Below are 27,380 nucleotides of genomic sequence, written 5' to 3'. Positions count from 1 at the left end.
AGCAGCCCAAACAACTTTAGCAACAACGACAGCAACGCAAGCAACAACTGCAGCGACTACAACAGCAGCCCCAACAACTTTAGCAACAACGACAGAAACACAAACAACAACTGCAGCGACTACACCAGCAACCCCAACAACGACAGCAGCACAAACAACAACTGCAGCGACTACAACCGCAGCCCCAACAACTTTAGCAATGACAACAGCAGCAACAACAACAGCCGCAGCTACAACAGCCGCAGCTACAACTGCAGCGACTAAAACAGCAGACCCAACAACTTTAGTAACGACAACACCACTACAAACAACAACTTTAGCAGCAACTACAAACGCACCTACAACTGCTGCGACAACAACAGCAACCCCAACAACGACAGCAGCACAAACAACAACTGAAGCGACTACAACAGCAGCCCCAACAACTTTAGCAACGATAACAGCAGCTCCAACAACAACCGCAGCGACTACAACAGAAGCACCAACAACAACTGCAGCAACTACAAACGTAGCCCTAACAACTTTAGCAGCGACGACAGCAGCACCAACAGCCGCACCTACAACTACTGCGACAACAACAGCAACCCCAACAACCACAGCAGCACAAACAACAGCCGCAGCTACAACTGCAGAAACTACAACAGCAGCCCCAACAACTTTAGCAAAGACAACAGCAGCTCCAACAACAGCCGCAGCGACTACAACAGCAGCACCAACAACTGCAGCAACTACAAACGTAGCCACAACAAATTTAGCAACAACGACAGCAACACAAACAACAACTGCAGCGACTACAACAGCAGCCCCAACAACTTTAGCAACGACAACAGCAGCTCAAACAACAGCCGCAGCGACTACAACAGCAGCCGCAACAACTTTAGCAACGACAACAGCAGCTCCAACAACAGCCGCAGCAACTACAACAGCAGCACCAACAACTGCAGCGACTACAAACGTAGCCACAACAACTTTAGCAACAACGACAGCAACACAAACAACAACTGCAGCGACTACAACAGCAGCCCCAACAACTTTAGCAACGACAACAGCAGCTCAAACAACAGCCGCAGCGACTACAACAGCAGCCGCAACAACTTTAGCAACGACAACAGCAGCTCCAACAACAGTCGCAGCGACTACAACAGAAGCACCAACAACAACTGCAGCGACTACAAACTTAGCCCCAACAACTTTAGCAGCGAGGACAGCAGCACCAACAACAGCCGCACCTACAACTGCTGCGACAACAACAGAAACCCCAACAACTTTGGCAGCGACGACAGCAGCACCAACAACAGCCACAGCTACAACTGCAGCGACTACAACAGCAGCCGCAACAACTTTAGCAACGACAACAGCAGCTCCAACAACAGCCGCAGCGACTACAACAGCAGCACCAACAACTTCAGAGACTACAAACGTAGCCCCAACAACCTTAGCAACGACGACAGCAGCAACAACAGCCGCAGCTACAACTGCAGAAACTACAACAGCAGCCCCAACAACTTTAGCAACAACGACAGCAGCAACAACAACAGCCGCAACGACTATAACAGCAGCACCAACAACAACTGCAGCGACTACAAACTTAGCCCCAACAACTTTAGCAGCGACGACAGCAGCACCAACAACAGCCGCACCTACAACTGCTGCGACAACAACAGAAACCCCAACAACTTTGGCAGCGACGACAGCAGCACCAACAACAGCCACAGCTACAACTGCAGCGACTACAACAGCAGCCGCAACAACTTTAGCAACGACAACAGCAGCTCCAACAACAGCCGCAGCGACTACAACAGAAGCACCAACACCAACTGCTGCGACAACAACAGCAACCCCAACAACCACAGCAGCACAAACAACAGCCGCAGCTACAACTGCAGAAACTACAACAGCAGCCCCAACAACTTTAGCAACAACAACAGCAGCTCCAACAACAGCCGCAGCGACTACAACAGCAGCACCAACAACTGCAGCGACTACAAACGTAGCCACAACAAATTTAGCAACAACGACAGCAACACAAACAACAACTGCAGCGACTACAACAGCAGCCCCAACAACTTTAGCAACGACAACAGCAGCTCAAACAACAGCCGCAGCGACTACAACAGCAGCCGCAACAACTTTAGCAACGACAACAGCAGCTCCAACAACAGCCGCAGCAACTACAACAGCAGCACCAACAACTGCAGCGACTACAAACGTAGCCACAACAACTTTAGCAACAACGACAGCAACACAAACAACAACTGCAGCGACTACAACAGCAGCCCCAACAACTTTAGCAACGACAACAGCAGCTCAAACAACAGCCGCAGCGACTACAACAGCAGCCGCAACAACTTTAGCAACGACAACAGCAGCTCCAACAACAGCCGCAGCAACTACAACAGCAGCACCAACAACTGCAGCGACTACAAACGTAGCCACAACAACTTTAGCAACAACGACAGCAACACAAACAACAACTGCAGCGACTACAACAGCAGCCCCAACAACTTTAGCAACGACAACAGCAGCTCAAACAACAGCCGCAGCGACTACAACAGCAGCCGCAACAACTTTAGCAACGACAACAGCAGCTCCAACAACAGTCGCAGCGACTACAACAGAAGCACCAACAACAACTGCAGCGACTACAAACTTAGCCCCAACAACTTTAGCAGCGACGACAGCAGCACCAACAACAGCCGCACCTACAACTGCTGCGACAACAACAGAAACCCCAACAACTTTGGCAGCGACGACAGCAGCACCAACAACAGCCACAGCTACAACTGCAGCGACTACAACAGCAGCCGCAACAACTTTAGCAAAGACAACAGCAGCTCCAACAACAGCCGCAGCGACTACAACAGCAGCACCAACAACTTCAGCGACTACAAACGTAGCCCCAACAACCTTAGCAACGACGACAGCAGCAACAACAGCCGCAGATACAACTGCAGAAACTACAACAGCAGCCCCAACAACTTTAGCAACAACGACAGCAGCAACAACAACAGCCGCAACGACTATAACAGCAGCACCAACAACAACTGCAGCGACTACAAACTTAGCCCCAACAACTTTAGCAGCGACGACAGCAGCACCAACAACAGCCGCACCTACAACTGCTGCGACAACAACAGAAACCCCAACAACTTTGGCAGCGACGACAGCAGCACCAACAACAGCCACAGCTACAACTGCAGCGACTACAACAGCAGCCGCAACAACTTTAGCAACGACAACAGCAGCTCCAACAACAGCCGCAGCGACTACAACAGAAGCACCAACACCAACTGCTGCGACAACAACAGCAACCCCAACAACCACAGCAGCACAAACAACAGCCGCAGCTACAACTGCAGAAACTACAACAGCAGCCCCAACAACTTTAGCAACAACAACAGCAGCTCCAACAACAGCCGCAGCGACTACAACAGCAGCACCAACAACTTCAGCGACTACAAACGTAGCCCCAACAACCTTAGCAACGACGACAGCAGCAACAACAGCCGCAGCTACAACTGCAGAAACTACAACAGCAGCCCCAACAACTTTAGCAACAACGACAGCAGCAACAATAACAGCCGCAACGACTATAACAGCAGCACCAACAACTGCAGCGACTACAAACGTAGCCCCAACAACTTTAGCAGCAACGACAGCAGCACCAACAACAGCTGCACCTACAACTGCTGCGCCAACAACAGCAACCCCAACAACCACAGCAGCACAAACAACAGCCGCAGCTACACCTGCAGAAACTACAACAGCAGCCCCAACAACTTTAGCAACAACTGCAGCGACTACAACAGCAGCCCCAACAACTTTAGCAACGACAACAGCAGCTCCAAAAACAGCCGCAGGGACTACAACAGCAGCACCAACAACTGCAGCGACTACAAACGTAGCCCCAACAACTTTAGCAGCGACGACAGCAGCACCAACAACAGCCGCACCTACAACTGCAGCGACTACAACAGCAGCCCCAACAACTTTAGCAACAACGACAGCAACACAAACAACCACTGCAGCGACTACAACAGCAGCCCCAACAACATTAGCAACGACAACAGCAGCTCCAACAACAGCCGCAGCGACTACAACAGCAGCACCAACAACTGCAGCGACTACAAACGTAGCCCCAACAACTTTAGCAGCAACGACAGCAGCACCAACAACAGCCGCACCTACAACTGCTGCGACAACAACAGCAACCCCAACAACTTTGGCAGTGACGACAGCAGCACCAAAAACAGCCACAGCTACAACTGCAGCGACTACGACAGCAGCCCCAACAACTTTAGCAACGACGACAGCAGCACCAACAACAGGAGCACCTACAACTGCAGTGATTACAACATTGGGAGCAACAACCTCATTAACCACTTCGGCAACTACAACAGCCGCAACTACAACTGCAGTGACTAAAACTGCAACACCTACAACTATAGCCTTACCAACAGTTACCACACCTACAACTTTAGAAGTCACAACAAGATTTGTGACTTTCAGATCACTTCAATCCATTTTTTCTTCTGATTTGTTGAATCCAGCATCTCAAGCTTTTTTAAAGCGCTCTAAAATGATCATGGAAGAGGTAAGTTTGTCCTTTGAATCTGGTTTAACTACTGAATTATTGTATCAAAGACCTCAATACCTCAACCTAAAGACTGAAAACTTATAAGAGAGTATACGTACTTAAAATATATTACATATTCAAATTTCTTGCAAAAAATGAAGGAAGAAAACATTAAGTAGAATAATTTTAAACCATAAAAACTGCTTACACATACACAGTTTAATTACAAAAGGCAAATGAAATCTTGAAAGAGAACTTTTGTGTCTGCATTTACTGGTGAACACGGTTGCAACACGGTAAATTCTATGAAGAGGATCCTTTTGCTACTTAGTCAAAAATACAGTGATCCTAATTTCAGAAAAAACTCATGAAAACATAGTTTGGAATGTTTTACTAGAAATTAGTGAACAGCAAACAATACCCATGTTGTTTAATTACAAATTAATGTCTGTTTCTGCAGCTTCATCCCATGTTCTTAAGGATATTCTTTTCATACAAGTCCATGAGAGTGGTGTCATTCAGGTATTGTGTTGATTGATACAGTATTATATTTGTAACAATTAAAGAATAGTGGTAATCTAATACTTCAAAATGAATCTTTTGTTTCTCCTTCTGCAGGCAAGGATCAGTCGTCAACGACATTGAGCTTTCCTTTAATATGACATCTGTTCCTCAAAACGATGACATTAAAGCACTGTTGATTGAAGCATCTTCAAACGTTACTGGGTTCGACATTGAAACCGCCTCAATCATTGTGAACACAACATGTAAGTAGTAATGAGTAGAACATGATCAAAATGTTTTACAAATGTTCAAACTAATGGTTTGTTTTAATGCAGCACCTACAGCAGCCGCAACTACGGCTGCAGCACCAACAACAGCTGCTTCTATAACTAAACCACCTACAGTGGTAGGTGTAACTGCAACAACAACAACAACCACAGCAGCACAAACAACAACTGCAGCGACTACAACAGCAGCCCCAACAACTTTAGCAGCGACGACAGCAGCACCAACAACAGCCGCACCTACAACTGCTGCGACAACAACTGCAACCCCAACAACCACAGCAGCACAAACAACAACTGCAGCGACTACAACAGCAGCCCCAACAACTTTAGCAGCGACGACAGCAGCACCAACAACTTTGGCAGAGACGACAGCAACACAAACAACAAATGCAGCGACTACAACAGCAGCCCCAACAACTTTAGCAACGACAACAGCAGCTCCAACAACAGCCGCAGCGACTACAACAGCAGCACCAACAACTGCAGCAACTACAAACGTAGCCCCAACAACTTTAGCAGCGACGACAGCAGCACCAACAACAGCCGCACCTACAACTGCTGCGACAACAACAGCAACCCCAACAACCACAGCAGCACAAACAACAACTGCAGCGACTACAACAGCAGCCCCAACAACTTTAGCAGCGACGACAGCAGCACCAACTACAGCCGCACCTACAACTGCTGCGACAACAGCAACCCCAACAACCACAGCAGCACAAACAACAACTGCAGCGACTACAACAGCAGCCCCAACAACTTTAGCAGCGACGACAGCAGCACCAACAACAGTCGCACCTACAACTGCTGCGACAACAACAGCAACCCCAACAACTTTGGCAGAGACGACAGCAACACAAACAACAACTGCAGCGACTACAACAGCAGCCCCAACAACTTTAGCAACGACAACAGCAGCTCCAACAACAGCCGCAGCGACTACAACAGCAGCACCAACAACTGCAGCGACTACAAACGTAGCCCCAACAACTTTAGCAGCGACGACAGCAGCACCAACAACAGCCGCACCTACAACTGCTGCGACAACAACAGCAACCCCAACAACCACAGCAGCACAAACAACAACTGCAGCGACTACAACAGCAGCCCCAACAACTTTAGCAGCGACGACAGCAGCACCAACTACAGCCGCACCTACAACTGCTGCGACAACAACAGCAACCCCAACAACCACAGCAGCACAAACAACAACTGCAGCGACTACAACAGCAGCCCCAACAACTTTAGCAGCGACGACAGCAGCACCAACAACAGACGCACCTACAACTGCTGCGACAACAACAGCAATCGCAACAACTTTGGCAGAGACGACAGCAGCACCAACAACAGCCACAGCTACAACTGCAGCGACTACAACAGCAGCCCCAACAACTTTAGCAACGACAACAGCAGCTACAACAACAGCCGCAGCGACTACAACAGAAGCACCAACAACAACTGCAGCGACTACAAACGTAGCCCCAACAACTTTAGCAGCGACGACAGCAGCACCAACAACAACTGCAGCGACTACAACAGCAGCCCCAACAACTTTAGCAACGACAACAGCAGCTCCGACAACAGCCGCAGTGACTACAACAGCAGCACCAACAACTGCAGCGACTACAAACGTAGCCCCAACAACTTTAGCAGCGACAACAGCAGCACAAACAACAACTGCAGCGACTACAACAGCAGCCCCAACAACTTTAGCAACAACGACAGCAACACAAACAACAACTGCAGCGACTACAACAGCAGCCCCAACAACTTTAGCAATGACGACAGCAGCAACAACAAAAGCCGCCGCTACAACTGCAGCGACTACAAACGTAGCCCCAACAACTTTAGCAGCGACGACAGCAGCACCAACAACAGCCACAGCTACAACAGCAGCTCCAACAACAGCCGCAGCGACTACAACAGAAGCACCAACAACAACAGCAGCCCCAACAACTTTAGCAGCGACGACAGCAGCACCAACAACAGCCGCACCTACAACTGCTGCGACAACAACAGCAACCCCAACAACCACAGCAGCACAAACAACAACTGCAGCGACTACAACAGCAGCCCCAACAACTTTAGCAGAGACGACAGCAGCACCAACAACAACCACAGCTACAACTGCAGCGACTACAACAGCAGCCCCAACAACTTTAGCAACAACGACAGCAACACAAACAACAACTGCAGCGACTACAACAGCAGCCCCAACAACTTTAGCAACGACAACAGCAGCTCAAACAACAGCCGCAGCGACTAGAACAGCAGCACAAACAACAGCAGCACAAACAACAACTGCAGCGACTACAAACGTAGCCCCAACAACTTTAGCAGCGACGACAGCAGCACCAACAACAGCCGCACCTACAACTGCTGCGACAACAGCAACCCCAACAACTTTGGCTGCGACGACAGCAGCACCAACAACAGCCACAACTACAACTGCAGCAACTACAACAGCAGCCCAAACAACTTTAGCAACAACGACAGCAACGCAAACAACAACTGCAGCGACTACAACAGCAGCCCCAACAACTTTAGCAACAACAACAGCAACACAAACAACAACTGCAGCGACTACACCAGCAACCCCAACAACGACAGCAGCACCAACAACAGCCACAACTACAACTGCAGCAACTACAACAGCAGCCCCAACAACTTTAGCAATGACAACAGCAGCAACAACAACAGCCGCAGCTACAACTGCAGCGACTACAACAGCATCCCCAACAACGACAGCAGCACAAACAACAACTGCAGCGACTACACCAGCAACCCCAACAACGACAGCAGCACAAACAACAACTGCAGCGACTACAACAGCAGCCCCAACAACTTTAGCAATGACGACAGCAGCAACAACAACAACCGCAGCGACTACAACAGAAGCACCAACAACAACTGCAGCAACTACAAACGTAGCCCCAACAACTTTAGCAGCGACGACAGCAGCACCAACAACAGCCGCACCTACAACTGCTGCGACAACAACAGCAACCCCAACAACCACAGCAGCACAAACAACAGCCGCAGCTACAACTGCAGAAACTACAACAGCAGCCCCAACAACTTTAGCAAAGACAACAGCAGCTCCAACAACAGCCGCAGCGACTACAACAGCAGCACCAACAACTGCAGCGACTACAAACGTAGCCACAACAACTTTAGCAACAACGACAGCAACACAAACAACAACTGCAGCGACTACAACAGCAGCCCCAACAACTTTAGCAACGACAACAGCAGCTCCAACAACAGCCGCAGCGACTACAACAGCAGCACCAACAACTGCAGCAACTACAAACGTAGCCCCAACAACTTTAGCAGCGACGACAGCAGCACCAACAACAGCCGCACCTACAACTGCTGCGACAACAACAGCAACCCCAACAACCACAGCAGCACAAACAACAACTGCAGCGACTACAACAGCAGCCCCAACAACTTTAGCAGCGACGACAGCAGCACCAACTACAGCCGCACCTACAACTGCTGCGACAACAGCAACCCCAACAACCACAGCAGCACAAACAACAACTGCAGCGACTACAACAGCAGCCCCAACAACTTTAGCAGCGACGACAGCAGCACCAACAACAGTCGCACCTACAACTGCTGCGACAACAACAGCAACCCCAACAACTTTGGCAGAGACGACAGCAACACAAACAACAACTGCAGCGACTACAACAGCAGCCCCAACAACTTTAGCAACGACAACAGCAGCTCCAACAACAGCCGCAGCGACTACAACAGCAGCACCAACAACTGCAGCGACTACAAACGTAGCCCCAACAACTTTAGCAGCGACGACAGCAGCACCAACAACAGCCGCACCTACAACTGCTGCGACAACAACAGCAACCCCAACAACCACAGCAGCACAAACAACAACTGCAGCGACTACAACAGCAGCCCTAACAACTTTAGCAGCGACGACAGCAGCACCAACTACAGCCGCACCTACAACTGCTGCGACAACAACAGCAACCCCAACAACCACAGCAGCACAAACAACAACTGCAGCGACTACAACAGCAGCCCCAACAACTTTAGCAGCGACGACAGCAGCACCAACAACAGCCGCACCTACAACTGCTGCGACAACAACAGCAATCGCAACAACTTTGGCAGAGACGACAGCAGCACCAACAACAGCCACAGCTACAACTGCAGCGACTACAACAGCAGCCCCAACAACTTTAGCAACGACAACAGCAGCTACAACAACAGCCGCAGCGACTACAACAGAAGCACCAACAACAACTGCAGCGACTACAAACGTAGCCCCAACAACTTTAGCAGCGACGACAGCAGCACCAACAACAACTGCAGCGACTACAACAGCAGCCCCAACAACTTTAGCAACGACAACAGCAGCTCCGACAACAGCCGCAGTGACTACAACAGCAGCACCAACAACTGCAGCGACTACAAACGTAGCCCCAACAACTTTAGCAGCGACAACAGCAGCACAAACAACAACTGCAGCGACTACAACAGCAGCCCCAACAACTTTAGCAACAACGACAGCAACACAAACAACAACTGCAGCGACTACAACAGCAGCCCCAACAACTTTAGCAATGACGACAGCAGCAACAACAAAAGCCGCCGCTACAACTGCAGCGACTACAAACGTAGCCCCAACAACTTTAGCAGCGACGACAGCAGCACCAACAACAGCCACAGCTACAACAGCAGCTCCAACAACAGCCGCAGCGACTACAACAGAAGCACCAACAACAACAGCAGCCCCAACAACTTTAGCAGCGACGACAGCAGCACCAACAACAGCCGCACCTACAACTGCTGCGACAACAACAGCAACCCCAACAACCACAGCAGCACAAACAACAACTGCAGCGACTACAACAGCAGCCCCAACAACTTTAGCAGAGACGACAGCAGCACCAACAACAACCACAGCTACAACTGCAGCGACTACAACAGCAGCCCCAACAACTTTAGCAACAACGACAGCAACACAAACAACAACTGCAGCGACTACAACAGCAGCCCCAACAACTTTAGCAACGACAACAGCAGCTCAAACAACAGCCGCAGCGACTAGAACAGCAGCACAAACAACAGCAGCACAAACAACAACTGCAGCGACTACAAACGTAGCCCCAACAACTTTAGCAGCGACGACAGCAGCACCAACAACAGCCGCACCTACAACTGCTGCGACAACAGCAACCCCAACAACTTTGGCTGCGACGACAGCAGCACCAACAACAGCCACAACTACAACTGCAGCAACTACAACAGCAGCCCAAACAACTTTAGCAACAACGACAGCAACGCAAACAACAACTGCAGCGACTACAACAGCAGCCCCAACAACTTTAGCAACAACAACAGCAACACAAACAACAACTGCAGCGACTACACCAGCAACCCCAACAACGACAGCAGCACCAACAACAGCCACAACTACAACTGCAGCAACTACAACAGCAGCCCCAACAACTTTAGCAATGACAACAGCAGCAACAACAACAGCCGCAGCTACAACTGCAGCGACTACAACAGCATCCCCAACAACGACAGCAGCACAAACAACAACTGCAGCGACTACACCAGCAACCCCAACAACGACAGCAGCACAAACAACAACTGCAGCGACTACAACAGCAGCCCCAACAACTTTAGCAATGACGACAGCAGCAACAACAACAACCGCAGCGACTACAACAGAAGCACCAACAACAACTGCAGCAACTACAAACGTAGCCCCAACAACTTTAGCAGCGACGACAGCAGCACCAACAACAGCCGCACCTACAACTGCTGCGACAACAACAGCAACCCCAACAACCACAGCAGCACAAACAACAGCCGCAGCTACAACTGCAGAAACTACAACAGCAGCCCCAACAACTTTAGCAAAGACAACAGCAGCTCCAACAACAGCCGCAGCGACTACAACAGCAGCACCAACAACTGCAGCGACTACAAACGTAGCCACAACAACTTTAGCAACAACGACAGCAACACAAACAACAACTGCAGCGACTACAACAGCAGCCCCAACAACTTTAGCAACGACACCAGCAGCTCAAACAACAGCCGCAGCGACTACAACAGCAGCACAAACAACAACTGCAGCGACTACAAACGTAGCCCCAACAACTTTAGCAGCGACGACAGCAGCACCAACAACAGCCGCACCTACAACTGCAGCAACTACAACAGCAGCCCAAACAACTTTAGCAACAACGACAGCAACGCAAACAACAACTGCAGCGACTACAACAGCAGCCCCAACAACTTTAGCAACAACGAAAGCAACACAAACAACAACTGCAGCGACTACACCAGCAACCCCAACAACGACAGCAGCACAAACAACAACTGCAGCGACTACAACAGCAGCCCCAACAACTTTAGCAATGACAACAGCAGCAACAACAACAGCCGCAGCTACAACTGCAGCGACTACAACAGCAACCCCAACAACGACAGCAGCACAAACAACAACTGCAGCGACTACAACAGCAGCCCCAACAACTTTAGCAATGACAACAGCAGCAACAACAGCCGCAGCTACAACTGCAGCGACTAAAACAGCAGACCCACCAACGACAGCAACAACGACAGCAACACAAACAACAATTGCAGCGACTACAACAGCAGCCACAACAACTTTGGCTGCGACGACAGCAGCACCAACAACAGCCACAGCTACAACTGCAGCGACTACAACAGCATCCCCAACAACGACAGCAGCACAAACAACAACTGCAGCGACTACAACAGCAACCCCAACAACGACAGCAGCACAAACAACAACTGCAGCGACTACAACAGCAGCCGCAACAACTTTAGCAACGACAGCAGCTCCAACATCAGCCGCAGCGACTACAACAGAAGCACCAACAACAACTGCTGCGACAACAACAGCAACAACGACACCACTACAAACAACAACTGCAGCGACTACAACAGCAGCCCCAACAACTTTAGCAATGATGACAGCAGCAACAACAGCCGCAGGGACTACAACAGCAGCCCCAACAACTTTAGCAATGACGACAGCAGCAACAACAACAGCCGCAGCTACAACAGCAGAAACTACAACAGCAGCCCCAACAACTTTAGCAACAACGACAGCAACACAAACAACAACTGCAGCGACTATAACAGCAGCCCCAACAACTTTAGCAATGACGACAGCAGCAACAACAAAAGCCGCCGCTACAACTGCAGCGACTACAAACGTAGCCCCAACAACTTTAGCAGCGACGACAGCAGCACCAACAACAGCCGCACCTACAACTGCTGCGACAACAACAGCAACCCCAACAACTTTGGCAGCGACGACAGCAGCACCAACAACAGCCACAGCTACAACTGCAGCGACTACAACAGCAGCCCCAACAACGTTATCAACAACGTCAGCACCACAAACAACAACTTCAGCGACTACAACAGCAGCCGCAACAACTTTAGCAACGACAACAGCAGCTCCAACAACAGCCGCAGCGACTACAACAACTTTAGCAACAACGACAGCAACACAAACAACAACTGCAGCGACTACACCAGCAACCCCAACAACGACAGCAGCACCAACAACAGCCACAACTACAACTGCAGCAACTACAACAGCAGCCCCAACAACTTTAGCAATGACAAAAGCAGCAACAACAACAGCCGCAGCTACAACTGCAGCGACTACAACAGCATCCCCAACAACGACAGCAGCACAAACAACAACTGCAGCGACTACACCAGCAACCCCAACAACGACAGCAGCACAAACAACAACTGCAGCGACTACAACAGCAGCCCCAACAACTTTAGCAATGACAACAGCAGCAACAACAGCCGCAGCTACAACTGCAGCGACTAAAACAGCAGACCCAACAACTTTAGTAACGACGACACCACTACAAACAACAACTTTAGCAGCAACTACAAACGCACCTACAACTGCTGCGACAACAACAGCAACCCCAACAACGACAGCAGCACAAACAACAACTGCAGCGACTACAACAGCAGCCCCAACAACTTTAGCAACGACAACAGCAGCTCCAACAACAACCGCAGCGACTACAACAGAAGCACCAACAACAACTGCAGCAACTACAAACGTAGCCCCAACAACTTTAGCAGCGACGACAGCAGCACCAACAACAGCCGCACCTACAACTGCTGCGACAACAACAGCAACCCCAACAACCACAGCAGCACAAACAACAGCAGCACCAACAACTGCAGCGACTACAAACGTAGCCACAACAACTTTAGCAACAACGACAGCAACACAAACAACAACTGCAGCGACTACAACAGCAGCCCCAACAACTTTAGCAACGACAACAGCAGCTCAAACAACAGCCGCAGCGACTACAACAGCAGCACAAACAACAACTGCAGCGACTACAAACGTAGCCCCAACAACTTTAGCAGCGACGACAGCAGCACCAACAACAGCCGCACCTACAACTGCAGCAACTACAACAGCAGCCCAAACAACTTTAGCAACAACGACAGCAACGCAAACAACAACTGCAGCGACTACAACAGCAGCCCCAACAACTTTAGCAACAACGACAGCAACACAAACAACAACTGCAGCGACTACACCAGCAACCCCAACAACGACAGCAGCACAAACAACAACTGCAGCGACTACAACAGCAGCCCCAACAACTTTAGCAAAGACAACAGCAGCTCCAACAACAGCCGCAGCAACTACAACAGCAGCACCAACAACTGCAGCGACTACAAACGTAGCCACAACAACTTTAGCAACAACGACAGCAACACAAACAACAACTGCAGCGACTACAACAGCAGCCCCAACAACTTTAGCAAAGACAACAGCAGCTCCAACAACAGCCGCAGCGACTACAACAGCAGCACCAACAACTGAAGCGACTACAAACGTAGCCACAACAACGACAGCAACAACGACAGCAACACAAACAACAACTGCAGCGACTACAACAGCAGCCCCAACAACTTTAGCAACGACAACAGCAGCTCAAACAACAGCCGCAGCGACTACAAAAGCAGCACAAACAACAACTGCAGCGACTACAAACGTAGCCCCAACAACTTTAGCAGCGACGACAGCAGCACCAACAACAGCCGCACCTACAACTGCAGCAACTACAACAGCAGCCCAAACAACTTTAGCAACAACGACAGCAACGCAAACAACAACTGCAGCGACTACAACAGCAGCCCCAACAACTTTAGCAACAACGACAGCAACACAAACAACAACTGCAGCGACTACAACAGCAGCCCCAACAACTTTAGCAATGACAACAGCAGCAACAACAACTGCCGCAGCTACAACTGCAGCGACTACAACAGCAACCCCAACAACGACAGCAGCACAAACAACAACTGCAGCGACTACAACAGCATCCCCAACAACGACAGCAGCACAAACAACAACTGCAGCGACTACAACAGCAGCCCCAACAACTTTAGCAATGACAACAGCAGCAACAACAGCCGCAGCTACAACTGCAGCGACTAAAACAGCAGACCCAACAACGACAGCAACAACGACAGCAACACAAACAACAACTGCAGCAACTACAACAGCAGCCACAACAACTTTGGCTGCGACGACAGCAGCACCAACAACAGCCACAGCTACAACTGCAGCGACTACAACAGCATCCCCAACAACGACAGCAGCACAAACAACAACTGCAGCGACTACAACAGCAACCCCAACAACGACAGCAGCACAAACAACAACTGCAGCGACTACAACAGCAGCCGCAACAACTTTAGCAACGACAACAGCAGCTCCAACATCAGCCGCAGCGACTACAACAGAAGCACCAACAACAACTGCTGCGACAACAACAGCAACCCCAACAACTACAGCAGCACAAACAATAGCCGCAGCTACAACTGCAGAAACTACAACAGCAGCCCCAACAACTTTAGCAAAGACAACAGCAGCTCCAACAACAGCCGCAGCGACTACAACAGCAGCACCAACAACTGCAGCGACTACAAACGTAGCCACAACAACTTTAGCAACAACGACAGCAACACAAACAACAACTGCAGCGACTACAACAGCAGCCCCAACAACTTTAGCAGCGACGACAGCAGCACCAACAACAGCCGCACCTACAACTGCTGCGACAACAGCAACCCCAACAACTTTGGCTGCGACGACAGCAGCACCAACAACAGCCACAACTACAACTGCAGCAACTACAACAGCAGCCCAAACAACTTTAGCAACAACGACAGCAACGCAAACAACAACTGCAGCGACTACAACAGCAGCCCCAACAACTTTAGCAACAACAACAGCAACACAAACAACAACTGCAGCGACTACACCAGCAACCCCAACAATGACAGCAGCACAAACAACAACTGCAGCGACTACAACAGCAGCCCCAACAACTTTAGCAATGACAACAGCAGCAACAACAGCCGCAGCTACAACTGCAGCGACTAAAACAGCAGACCCAACAACGACAGCAACAACGACAGCAACACAAACAACAACTGCAGCGACTACAACAGCAGCCACAACAACTTTGGCTGCGACGACAGCAGCACCAACAACAGCCACAGCTACAACTGCAGCGACTACAACAGCATCCCCAACAACGACAGCAGCACAAACAACAACTGCAGCGACTACAACAGCAACCCCAACAACGACAGCAGCACAAACAACAACTGCAGCGACTACAACAGCAGCCACAACAACTTTAGCAACGACAACAGCAGCTCCAACATCAGCCGCAGCGACTACAACAGAAGCACCAACAACAACTGCTGCGACAACAACAGCAACAACGACACCACTACAAACAACAACTGCAGCGACTACAACAGCAGCCCCAACAACTTTAGCAATGATGACAGCAGCAACAACAGCCGCAGGGACAACAACAGCAGCCCCAACAACTTTAGCAATGACGACAGCAGCAACAACAACAGCCGCAGCTACAACAGCAGAAACTACAACAGCAGCCCAAACAACATTAGCAACAACGACAGCAACGCAAACAACAACTGCAGCGACTACAACAGCAGCCCCAACAACTTTAGCAATGACGACAGCAGCAACAACAAAAGCCGCCGCTACAACTGCAGCGACTACAAACGTAGCCCCAACAACTTTAGCAGCGACGACAGCAGCACCAACAACAGCCGCACCTACAACTGCTGCGACAACAACAGCAACCCCAACAACTTTGGCAGCGACGACAGCAGCACCAACAACAGCCACAGCTACAACTGCAGCGACTACAACAGCAGCCCCAACAACGTTATCAACAACGACAGCACCACAAACAACAACTTCAGCGACTACAACAGCAGCCGCAACAACTTTAGCAACGACAACAGCAGCTCCAACAACAGCCGCAGCGACTACAACAACTTTAGCAACAACGACAGCAACACAAACAACAACTGCAGCGACTACACCAGCAACCCCAACAACGACAGCAGCACCAACAACAGCCGCAGCTACAACTGCAGCGACTACAACAGCATCCCCAACAACGACAGCAGCACAAACAACAACTGCAGCGACTACACCAGCAACCCCAACAACGACAGCAGCACAAACAACAACTGCAGCGACTACAACAGCAGCCCCAACAACTTTAGCAATGACAACAGCAGCAACATCAGCCGCAGCTACAACTGCAGCGACTAAAACAGCAGACCCAACAACTTTAGTAACGACGACACCACTACAAACAACAACTTTAGCAGCAACTACAAACGCACCTACAACTGCTGCGACAACAACAGCAACCCCAACAACGACAGCAGCACAAACAACAACTGCAGCGACTACAACAGCAGCCCCAACAACTTTAGCAACGACAACAGCAGCTCCAACAACAACCGCAGCGACTACAACAGAAGCACCAACAACAACTGCAGCAACTACAAACGTAGCCCCAACAACTTTAGCAGCGACGACAGCAGCACCAACAACAGCCGCACCTACAACTGCTGCGACAACAACAGCAACCCCAACAACCACAGCAACACAAACAACAACTGCAGCGACTACAACAGCAGCCCCAACAACTTTAGCAACGACAACAGCAGCTCAAACAACAGCCGCAGCGACTACAACAGCAGCACAAACAACAACTGCAGCGACTACAAACGTAGCCCCAACAACTTTAGCAGCGACGACAGCAGCACCAACAACAGCCGCACCTACAACTGCAGCAACTACAACAGCAGCCCAAACAACTTTAGCAACAACGACAGCAACGCAAACAACAACTGCAGCGACTACAACAGCAGCCCCAACAACTTTAGCAACAACGACAGCAACACAAACAACAACTGCAGCGACTACACCAGCAACCCCAACAACGACAGCAGCACAAACAACAACTGCAGCGACTACAACAGCAGCCCCAACAACTTTAGCAATGACAACAGCAGCAACAACAGCCGCAGCTACAACTGCAGCAACTACAACAGCAACCCCAACAACGACAGCAGCACAAACAACAACTGCAGCGACTACAACAGCAGCCCCAACAACTTTAGCAATGACAACAGCAGCAACAACAACAGCCGCAGCTACAACTGCAGCGACTAAAACAGCAGACCCAACAACTTTAGCAACAACGACAGCAACACAAACAACAACTGCAGCGACTACAACAGCAGCCACAACAACTTTGGCTGCGACGACAGCAGCACCAACAACAGCCACAGCTACAACTGCAGCGACTACAACAGCATCCCCAACAACGACAGCAGCACAAACAACAACTGCAGCGACTACAACAGCATCCCCAACAACGACAGCAGCACAAACAACAACTGCAGCGACTACAACAGCAGCCCCAACAACTTTAGCAATGACAACAGCAGCAACAACAGCCGCAGCTACAACTGCAGCGACTAAAACAGCAGACCCAACAACGACAGCAACAACGACAGCAACACAAACAACAACTGCAGCGACTACAACAGCAGCCACAACAACTTTGGCTGCGACGACAGCAGCACCAACAACAGCCACAGCTACAACTGCAGCGACTACAACAGCATCCCCAACAACGACAGCAGCACAAACAACAACTGCAGCAACTACAACAGCAACCCCAACAACGACAGCAGCACAAACAACAACTGCAGCGACTACAACAGCAGCCGCAACAACTTTAGCAACGACAACAGCAGCTCCAACATCAGCCGCAGCGACTACAACAGAAGCACCAACAACAACTGCTGCGACAACAACAGCAACCCCAACAACTACAGCAGCACAAACAATAGCCGCAGCTACAACTGCAGAAACTACAACAGCAGCCCCAACAACTTTAGCAAAGACAACAGCAGCTCCAACAACAGCCGCAGCAACTACAACAGCAGCACCAACAACTGCAGCGACTACAAACGTAGCCACAACAACTTTAGCAACAACGACAGCAGCACCAACAACAGCCGCACCTACAACTGCAGCAACTACAACAGCAGCCCAAACAACTTTAGCAACAACGACAGCAACGCAAACAACAACTGCAGCGACTACAACAGCAGCCCCAACAACTTTAGCAACAACGACAGCAACACAAACAACAACTGCAGCGACTACACCAGCAACCCCAACAACGACAGCAGCACAAACAACAACTGCAGCGACTACAACAGCAGCCCCAACAACTTTAGCAATGACAACAGCAGCAACAACAACTGCCGCAGCTACAACTGCAGCGACTACAACAGCAACCCCAACAACGACAGCAGCACAAACAACAACTGCAGCGACTACAACAGCAGCCCCAACAACTTTAGCAATGACAACAGCAGCAACAACAACAGCCGCAGCTACAACTGCAGCGACTAAAACAGCAGACCCAACAACTTTAGCAACAACGACAGCTACACAAACAACAACTGCAGCGACTACAACAGCAGCCACAACAACTTTGGCTGCGACGACAGCAGCACCAACAACAGCCACAGCTACAACTGCAGCGACTACAACAGCATCCCCAACAACGACAGCAGCACAAACAACAACTGCAGCGACTACAACAGCATCCCCAACAACGACAGCAGCACAAACAACAACTGCAGGGACTACAACAGCAGCCCCAACAACTTTAGCAATGACAACAGCAGCAACAACAGCCGCAGCTACAACTGCAGCGACTAAAACAGCAGACCCAACAACGACAGCAACAACGACAGCAACACAAACAACAACTGCAGCGACTACAACAGCAGCCACAACAACTTTGGCTGCGACGACAGCAGCACCAACAACAGCCACAGCTACAACTGCAGCGACTACAACAGCATCCCCAACAACGACAGCAGCACAAACAACAACTGCAGCGACTACAACAGCAACCCCAACAACGACAGCAGCACAAACAACAACTGCAGCGACTACAACAGCAGCCGCAACAACTTTAGCAACGACAACAGCAGCTCCAACATCAGCCGCAGCGACTACAACAGAAGCACCAACAACAACTGCTGCGACAACAACAGCAACCCCAACAACTACAGCAGCACAAACAATAGCCGCAGCTACAACTGCAGAAACTACAACAGCAGCCCCAACAACTTTAGCAAAGACAACAGCAGCTCCAACAACAGCCGCAGCGACTACAACAGCAGCACCAACAACTGCAGCGACTACAAACGTAGCCACAACAACTTTAGCAACAACGACAGCAACACAAACAACAACTGCAGCGACTACAACAGCAGCCCCAACAACTTTAGCAGCGACGACAGCAGCACCAACAACAGCCGCACCTACAACTGCTGCGACAACAGCAACCCCAACAACTTTGGCTGCGACGACAGCAGCACCAACAACAGCCACAACTACAACTGCAGCAACTACAACAGCAGCCCAAACAACTTTAGCAACAACGACAGCAACGCAAACAACAACTGCAGCGACTACAACAGCAGCCCCAACAACTTTAGCAACAACAACAGCAACACAAACAACAACTGCAGCGACTACACCAGCAACCCCAACAACGACAGCAGCACAAACAACAACTGCAGCGACTACAACAGCAGCCCCAACAACTTTGGCTGCGATGACAGCAGCACCAACAACAGCCACAGCTACAACTGCAGCGACTACAACAGCATCCCCAACAACGACAGCAGCACAAACAACAACTGCAGCGACTACAACAGCAACCCCAACAACGACATCAGCACAAACATCAACTGCAGCGACTACAACAGCAGCCGCAACAACTTTAGCAACGACAACAGCAGCTCCAACATCAGCCGCATCGACTACAACAGAAGCACCAACAACAACTGCTGCGACAACAACAGCAACCCCAACAACCACAGCAGCACAAACAACAGCCGCAGCTACAACTGCAGAAACTACAACAGCAGCCCCAACAACTTTAGCAAAGACAACAGCAGCTCCAACAACAGCCGCAGCGACTACAACAGCAGCACCAACAACTGCAGCGACTACAAACGTAGCCACAACAACTTTAGCAACAACGACAGCAACACAAACAACAACTGCAGCGACTACAACAGCAGCCCCAACAACTTTAGCAACGACAACAGCAGCTCAAACAACAGCCGCAGCGACTACAAACGTAGCCCCAACAACTTTAGCAGCGACGACAGCAGCACCAACAACAGCCGCACCTACAACTGTTGCGACAACAGCAACCCCAACAACTTTGGCTGCGACGACAGCAGCACCAACAACAGCCACAGCTACAACTGCAGCGACTACAACAGCATCCCCAACAACGACAGCAGCACAAACAACAACTGCAGCGACTACAACAGCAACCCCAACAACGACAGCAGCACAAACAACAACTGCAGCGACTACAACAGCAGCCCCAACAACTTTAGCAATGACAACAGCAGCAACAACAACAGCCACAGCTACAACTGCAGCGATTACAACAGCATCCCCAACAACGACAGCAGCACAAACAACAACTGCAGCGACTACAACAGCAACCCCAACAACGACAGCAACACAAACAACAACTGCAGCGACTACAACAGCAGCCCCAACAACTTTAGCAAAGACAACAGCAGCTCCAACAACAGCCGCAGCAACTACAACAGCAGCACCAACAACTGCAGCGACTACAAACGTAGCCACAACAACTTTAGCAACAACGACAGCAACACAAACAACAACTGCAGCGACTACAACAGCAGCCCCAACAACTTTAGCAAAGACAACAGCAGCTCCAACAACAGCCGCAGCGACTACAACAGCAGCACCAACAACTGAAGCGACTACAAACGTAGCCACAACAACTTTAGCAACAACGACAGCAACACAAACAACAACTGCAGCGACTACAACAGCAGCCCCAACAACTTTAGCAACGACAACAGCAGCTCAAACAACAGCCGCAGCGACTACAACAGCAGCACAAACAACAACTGCAGCGACTACAAACGTAGCCCCAACAACTTTAGCAGCGACGACAGCAGCACCAACAACAGCCGCACCTACAACTACTGCGACAACAGCAACCCCAACAACTTTGGCTGCGACGACAGCAGCACCAACAACAGCCACAACTACAACTGCAGCAACTACAACAGCAGCCCAAACAACTTTAGCAACAACGACAGCAACGCAAGCAACAACTGCAGCGACTACAACAGCAGCCCCAACAACTTTAGCAACAACGACAGAAACACAAACAACAACTGCAGCGACTACACCAGCAACCCTAACAACGACAGCAGCACAAACAACAACTGCAGCGACTACAACCGCAGCTCCAACAACTTTAGCAATGACAACAGCAGCAACAACAACAGCCGCAGCTACAACTGCAGCGACTAAAACAGCAGACCCAACAACTTTAGTAACGACAACACCACTACAAACAACAACTTTAGCAGCAACTACAAACGCACCTACAACTGCTGCGACAACCACAGCAACCCCAACAACGATAGCAGCACAAACAACAACTGAAGCGACTACAACAGCAGCCCCAACAACTTTAGCAACGATAACAGCAGCTCCAACAACAACCGCAGCGACTACAACAGAAGCACCAACAACAACTGCAGCAACTACAAACGTAGCCCTAACAACTTTAGCAGCGACGACAGCAGCACCAACAGCCGCACCTACAACTACTGCGACAACAACAGCAACCCCAACAACCACAGCAGCACAAACAACAGCCGCAGCTACAACTGCAGAAACTACAACAGCAGCCCCAACAACTTTAGCAAAGACAACAGCAGCTCCAACAACAGCCGCAGCGACTACAACAGCAGCACCAACAACTGCAGCGACTACAAACGTAGCCACAACAACTTTAGCAACAACGACAGCAACACAAACAACAACTGCAGCGACTACAACAGCAGCCCCAACAACTTTAGCAACGACAACAGCAGCTCAAACAACAGCCGCAGCTACAACTGCAGAAACTACAACAGCAGCCCCAACAACTTTAGCAAAGACAACAGCAGCTCCAACAACAGCCGCAGCGACTACAACAGCAGCACCAACAACTGCAGCGACTACAAACGTAGCCACAACAACTTTAGCAACAACGACAGCAACACAAACAACAACTGCAGCGACTACAACAGCAGCCCCAACAACTTTAGCAACGACAACAGCAGCTCAAACAACAGCCGCAGCGACTACAACAGAAGCACCAACAACAACTGCAGCGACTACAAACTTAGCCCCAACAACTTTAGCAGCGACGACAGCAGCACAAACAACAGCCGCACCTACAACTGCTGCGACAACAACAGAAACCCCAACAACTTTGGCAGCGACGACAGCAGCACCAACAACAGCCACAGCTACAACTGCAGCGACTACAACAGCAGCCGCAACAACTTTAGCAACGACAACAGCAGCTCCATCAACAGCCGCAGCGACTACACCAGCAGCACCAACAACTTCAGCGACTACAAACGTAGCCCCAACAACCTTAGCAACGACGACAGCAGCAACAACAGCCGCAGCTACAACTGCAGAAACTACAACAGCAGCCCCAACAACTTTAGCAACAACGACAGCAGCAACAACAACAGCCGCAACGACTATAACAGCAGCACCAACAACAACTGCAGCGACTACAAACTTAGCCCCAACAACTTTAGCAGCGACGACAGCAGCACCAACAACAACAGCCGCACCTACAACTGCTGCGACAACAACAGAAACCCCAACAACTTTGGCAGCGACGACAGCAGCACCAACAACAGCCACAGCTACAACTGCAGCGACTACAACAGCAGCCGCAACAACTTTAGCAACGACAACAGCAGCTCCAACAACAGCCGCAGCGACTACAACAGAAGCACCAACACCAACTGCTGCGACAACAACAGCAACCCCAACAACCACAGCAGCACAAACAACAGCCGCAGCTACAACTGCAGAAACTACAACAGCAGCCCCAACAACTTTAGCAACAACAACAGCAGCTCCAACAACAGCCACAGCGACTACAACAGCAGCACCAACAACTTCAGCGACTACAAACGTAGCCCCAACAACCTTAGCAACGACGACAGCAGCAACAACAGCCGCAGCTACAACTGCAGAAACTACAACAGCAGCCCCAACAACTTTAGCAACAACGACAGCAGCAACAACAACAGCCGCAACGACTATAACAGCAGCACCAACAACTGCAGCGACTACAAACGTAGCCCCAACAACTTTAGCAGCAACGACAGCAGCACCAACAACAGCTGCACCTACAACTGCTGCGCCAACAACAGCAACCCCAACAACCACAGCAGCACAAACAACAGCCGCAGCTACACCTGCAGAAACTACAACAGCAGCCCCAACAACTTTAGCAACAACTGCAGCGACTACAAACGTAGCCCCAACAACTTTAGCAGCGACGACAGCAGCACCAACAACAGCCGCACCTACAACTGCTGCGACAACAACAGCAACCCTAACAACTTTGGCAGCGACGACAGCAGCACCAACAACAGCCACAGCTACAACTGCAGCGACTACAACAGCAGCCCCAACAACTTTAGCAACAACGACAGCAACACAAACAACCACTGCAGCGACTACAACAGCAGCCCCAACAACTTTAGCAACGACAACAGCAGCTCCAACAACAGCCGCAGCGACTACAACAGCAGCATCAACAACTGCAGCGACTACAAACGTAGCCCCAACAACTTTAGCAGCAACGGCAGCAGCACCAACAACAGCCGCACCTACAACTGCTGCGACAACAACAGCAACCCCAACAACTTTGGCAGTGACGACAGCAGCACCAAAAACAGCCACAGCTACAACTGCAGCGACTACGACAGCAGCCCCAACAACTTTAGCAACGACGACAGCAGCACCAACAACAGGAGCACCTACAACTGCAGTGATTACAACATTGGGAGCAACAACCTCATTAACCACTTCGGCAACTACAACAGCCGCAACTACAACTGCAGTGACTAAAACTGCAACACCTACAACTATAGCCTTACCAACAGTTACCACACCTACAACTTTAGAAGTCACAACAAGATTTGCGACTTTCAGATCACTTCAATCCATTTTTTCTTCTGATTTGTTGAATCCAGCATCTCAAGCTTTTTTAAAGCGCTCTAAAATGATCATGGAAGAGGTAAGTTTGTCCTTTGAATCTGGTTTAACTACTGAATTATTGTATCAAAGACCTCAATACCTCAACCTAAAGACTGAAAACTTATAAGAGAGTATACGTACTTAAAATATATTACATATTCAAATTTCTTGCAAAAAATGAAGGAAGAAAACATTAAGTAGAATAATTTTAAACCATAAAAACTGCTTACACATACACAGTTTAATTACAAAAGGCAAATGAAATCTTGAAAGAGAACTTTTGTGTCTGCATTTACTGGTGAACACGGTTGCAACACGGTAAATTCTATGAAGAGGATCATTTTGCTACTTAGTCAAAAATACAGTGATCCTAATTTCAGAAAAAACTCATGAAAACATAGTTTGGAATGTTTTACTAGAAATTAGTGAACAGCAAACAATACCCATGTTGTTTAATTACAAATTAATGTCTGTTTCTGCAGCTTCATCCCATGTTCTTAAGGATATTCTTTTCATACAAGTCCATGAGAGTGGTGTCATTCAGGTATTGTGTTGATTGATACAGTATTATATTTGTAACAATTAAAGAATAGTGGTAATCTAATACTTCAAAATGAATCTTTTGTTTCTCCTTCTGCAGGCAAGGATCAGTCGTCAACGACATTGAGCTTTCCTTTAATATGACATCTGTTCCTCAAAACGATGACATTAAAGCACTGTTGATTGAAGCATCTTCAAACGTTACTGGGTTCGACATTGAAACCGCCTCAATCATTGTGAACACAACATGTAAGTAGTAATGAGTAGAACATGATCAAAATGTTTTACAAATGTTCAAACTAATGGTTTGTTTTAATGCAGCACCTACAGCAGCCGCAACTACGGCTGCAGCACCAACAACAGCTGCTTCTATAACTAAACCACCTACAGTGGTAGGTGTAACTGCAACAACAACAACAACAGCTGCTCCTATAACTAAAGCGCCTACAGTGGTAGGTGTAACTGCAACAACAACAACAACAGCTGCTCCTATAACTAAAGCGCCTACAGTGGTAGGTGTAACTGCAACAACAACAACAACAGCTGCTCCTATAACTAAACCACCTACAGTGGTAGGTGTAACTGCAACAACAACAACAACAGCTGCTCCTATAACTAAAGCGCCTACAGTGGTAGGTGTAACTGCAACAACAACAACAACAGCTGCTCCTATAACTAAACCACCTACAGTGGTAGCTGTAACTACAACAACAACAGTTGCTGCATCTTCAGCGGTTCCAAGTGGAGTAAGCCAGAAGATCAGTCTCGTTACAGCATCCTGCCTGATAGTGTTGTCTTGGTTACTGTAAAGCCAACAACACCGTTAGTGCTGATTTCCACTTCCACAACATGAATGTGATTGCTAGTTAAACAAAAAAAATACTTTGTCTTCAACAAAGATCTAAGATTCTTTTGGAGATGTGGATGAACCTTCGTTTGTCAGATTAAATGATAGTGATGAATTATGCTAAATTTAAGCACCGGGTCTATTTTAATCATCGTGACACTATTAAGCTAAACAAATGACTCATAAACCCTGGGATATTCAGAAACTAATTACACTGTTTGCACTTCAAATTACTTTTGCTTCCATGAGCACTGCACTTTAGCAATATTTGACATAATGAGGGTTACAAATGCTATCTTTTCGGGGCTTTTTCCCGAAACAAGTCAAATAAGCCAAATTACAAAGTGAAACCATTAAATCTCTTTCATCCTTGTTTGAATTAACTTATATCTATGGTATTGGTATACTCACATGTCAAAATATGGCACTGTCAATTTTCTTATTCATACAATGTGTATTTATCTAACCATGCATAGCTGTATTCTGATGAATAATTAAAATAAACAATCTTTGAAGAATTTAAATCATCCTTTTTGCTGGTGTTTTACAATTTTCATCCCTAAATAGAAAATGTAACAAGGAATATTGAATGTAAAGGACATCTAGAAGGCTACTTTGCTTATCTTGAGCAACTAGCAATGGTACGCTCGATTAATTAAATCATCCATCTGATAAACCAAGCACATGTTTGCCATTCCTCTTCAAGTGAGAGATGAAAGTAGAGCTCGCTTTTAAAGGTTAAAAGATCTAGCAAGAGAGTTGCCAAGTCGCATCGACTAACAGTTTTTATCCTTAGGCCTCCCCAAAAGTAATTTCACAAGCATTATGAATGCAAATATTTGTAGCAGTCTCATATGTCAAGCTAGTCGCTTGTGGAAGACTCAGTTTCAGTGAGTTTCAGTGCAAGGCAGACACAGAGTAATTACATCCAGGATAATTGAGTCTATTGTATGGGCTTATTATAGTCCTGCTACAGCGTTACATTTAAGATATTCTTTTTCAGAATTAGATTAGATTAGTGAAATCAGGACGTAATGAGAA

General features: G+C 49.0%; 2 protein-coding genes across 2 annotated transcripts in view; both read left to right on the top strand.

Annotated features, from left to right (window-relative positions):
• Window positions 1-5,699, top strand: part of LOC120822148 (uncharacterized) — a 35,858-nt gene extending 30,159 nt beyond the window's left edge. The window contains exons 4-7 of the mRNA XM_040181569.2: window positions 1,917-4,594; window positions 5,037-5,098; window positions 5,195-5,343; window positions 5,416-5,699. Of these exons, the coding sequence (XP_040037503.2) occupies window positions 1,917-4,425 (2,509 nt within the window). The 3' untranslated portion in view covers window positions 4,426-4,594; window positions 5,037-5,098; window positions 5,195-5,343; window positions 5,416-5,699. The remainder of the gene's footprint in view (window positions 1-1,916; window positions 4,595-5,036; window positions 5,099-5,194; window positions 5,344-5,415) is intronic.
• Window positions 4,586-25,741, top strand: LOC120813476 (uncharacterized). Its single transcript, XM_078107451.1, has 5 exons — window positions 4,586-4,594; window positions 5,037-5,098; window positions 22,339-24,992; window positions 25,435-25,496; window positions 25,593-25,741. The coding sequence occupies exons 1-3, from the start codon at window positions 4,586-4,588 to the stop codon at window positions 24,821-24,823; spliced, it is 2,556 nt and encodes an 851-aa protein (XP_077963577.1). The 3' UTR covers window positions 24,824-24,992; window positions 25,435-25,496; window positions 25,593-25,741.
• The last annotated feature ends 1,639 nt before the right edge of the window (window positions 25,742-27,380 follow it).

The sequence above is a fragment of the Gasterosteus aculeatus genome, chromosome 7, assembly GCF_964276395.1.
Source record: "Gasterosteus aculeatus chromosome 7, fGasAcu3.hap1.1, whole genome shotgun sequence".
NCBI classification, from domain to species: Eukaryota; Metazoa; Chordata; class Actinopteri; order Perciformes; family Gasterosteidae; genus Gasterosteus; species Gasterosteus aculeatus.
The sequence above is the reverse complement of the archived record's forward strand: the minus strand, read 5'-3'. Positions and strand labels throughout refer to the sequence as shown.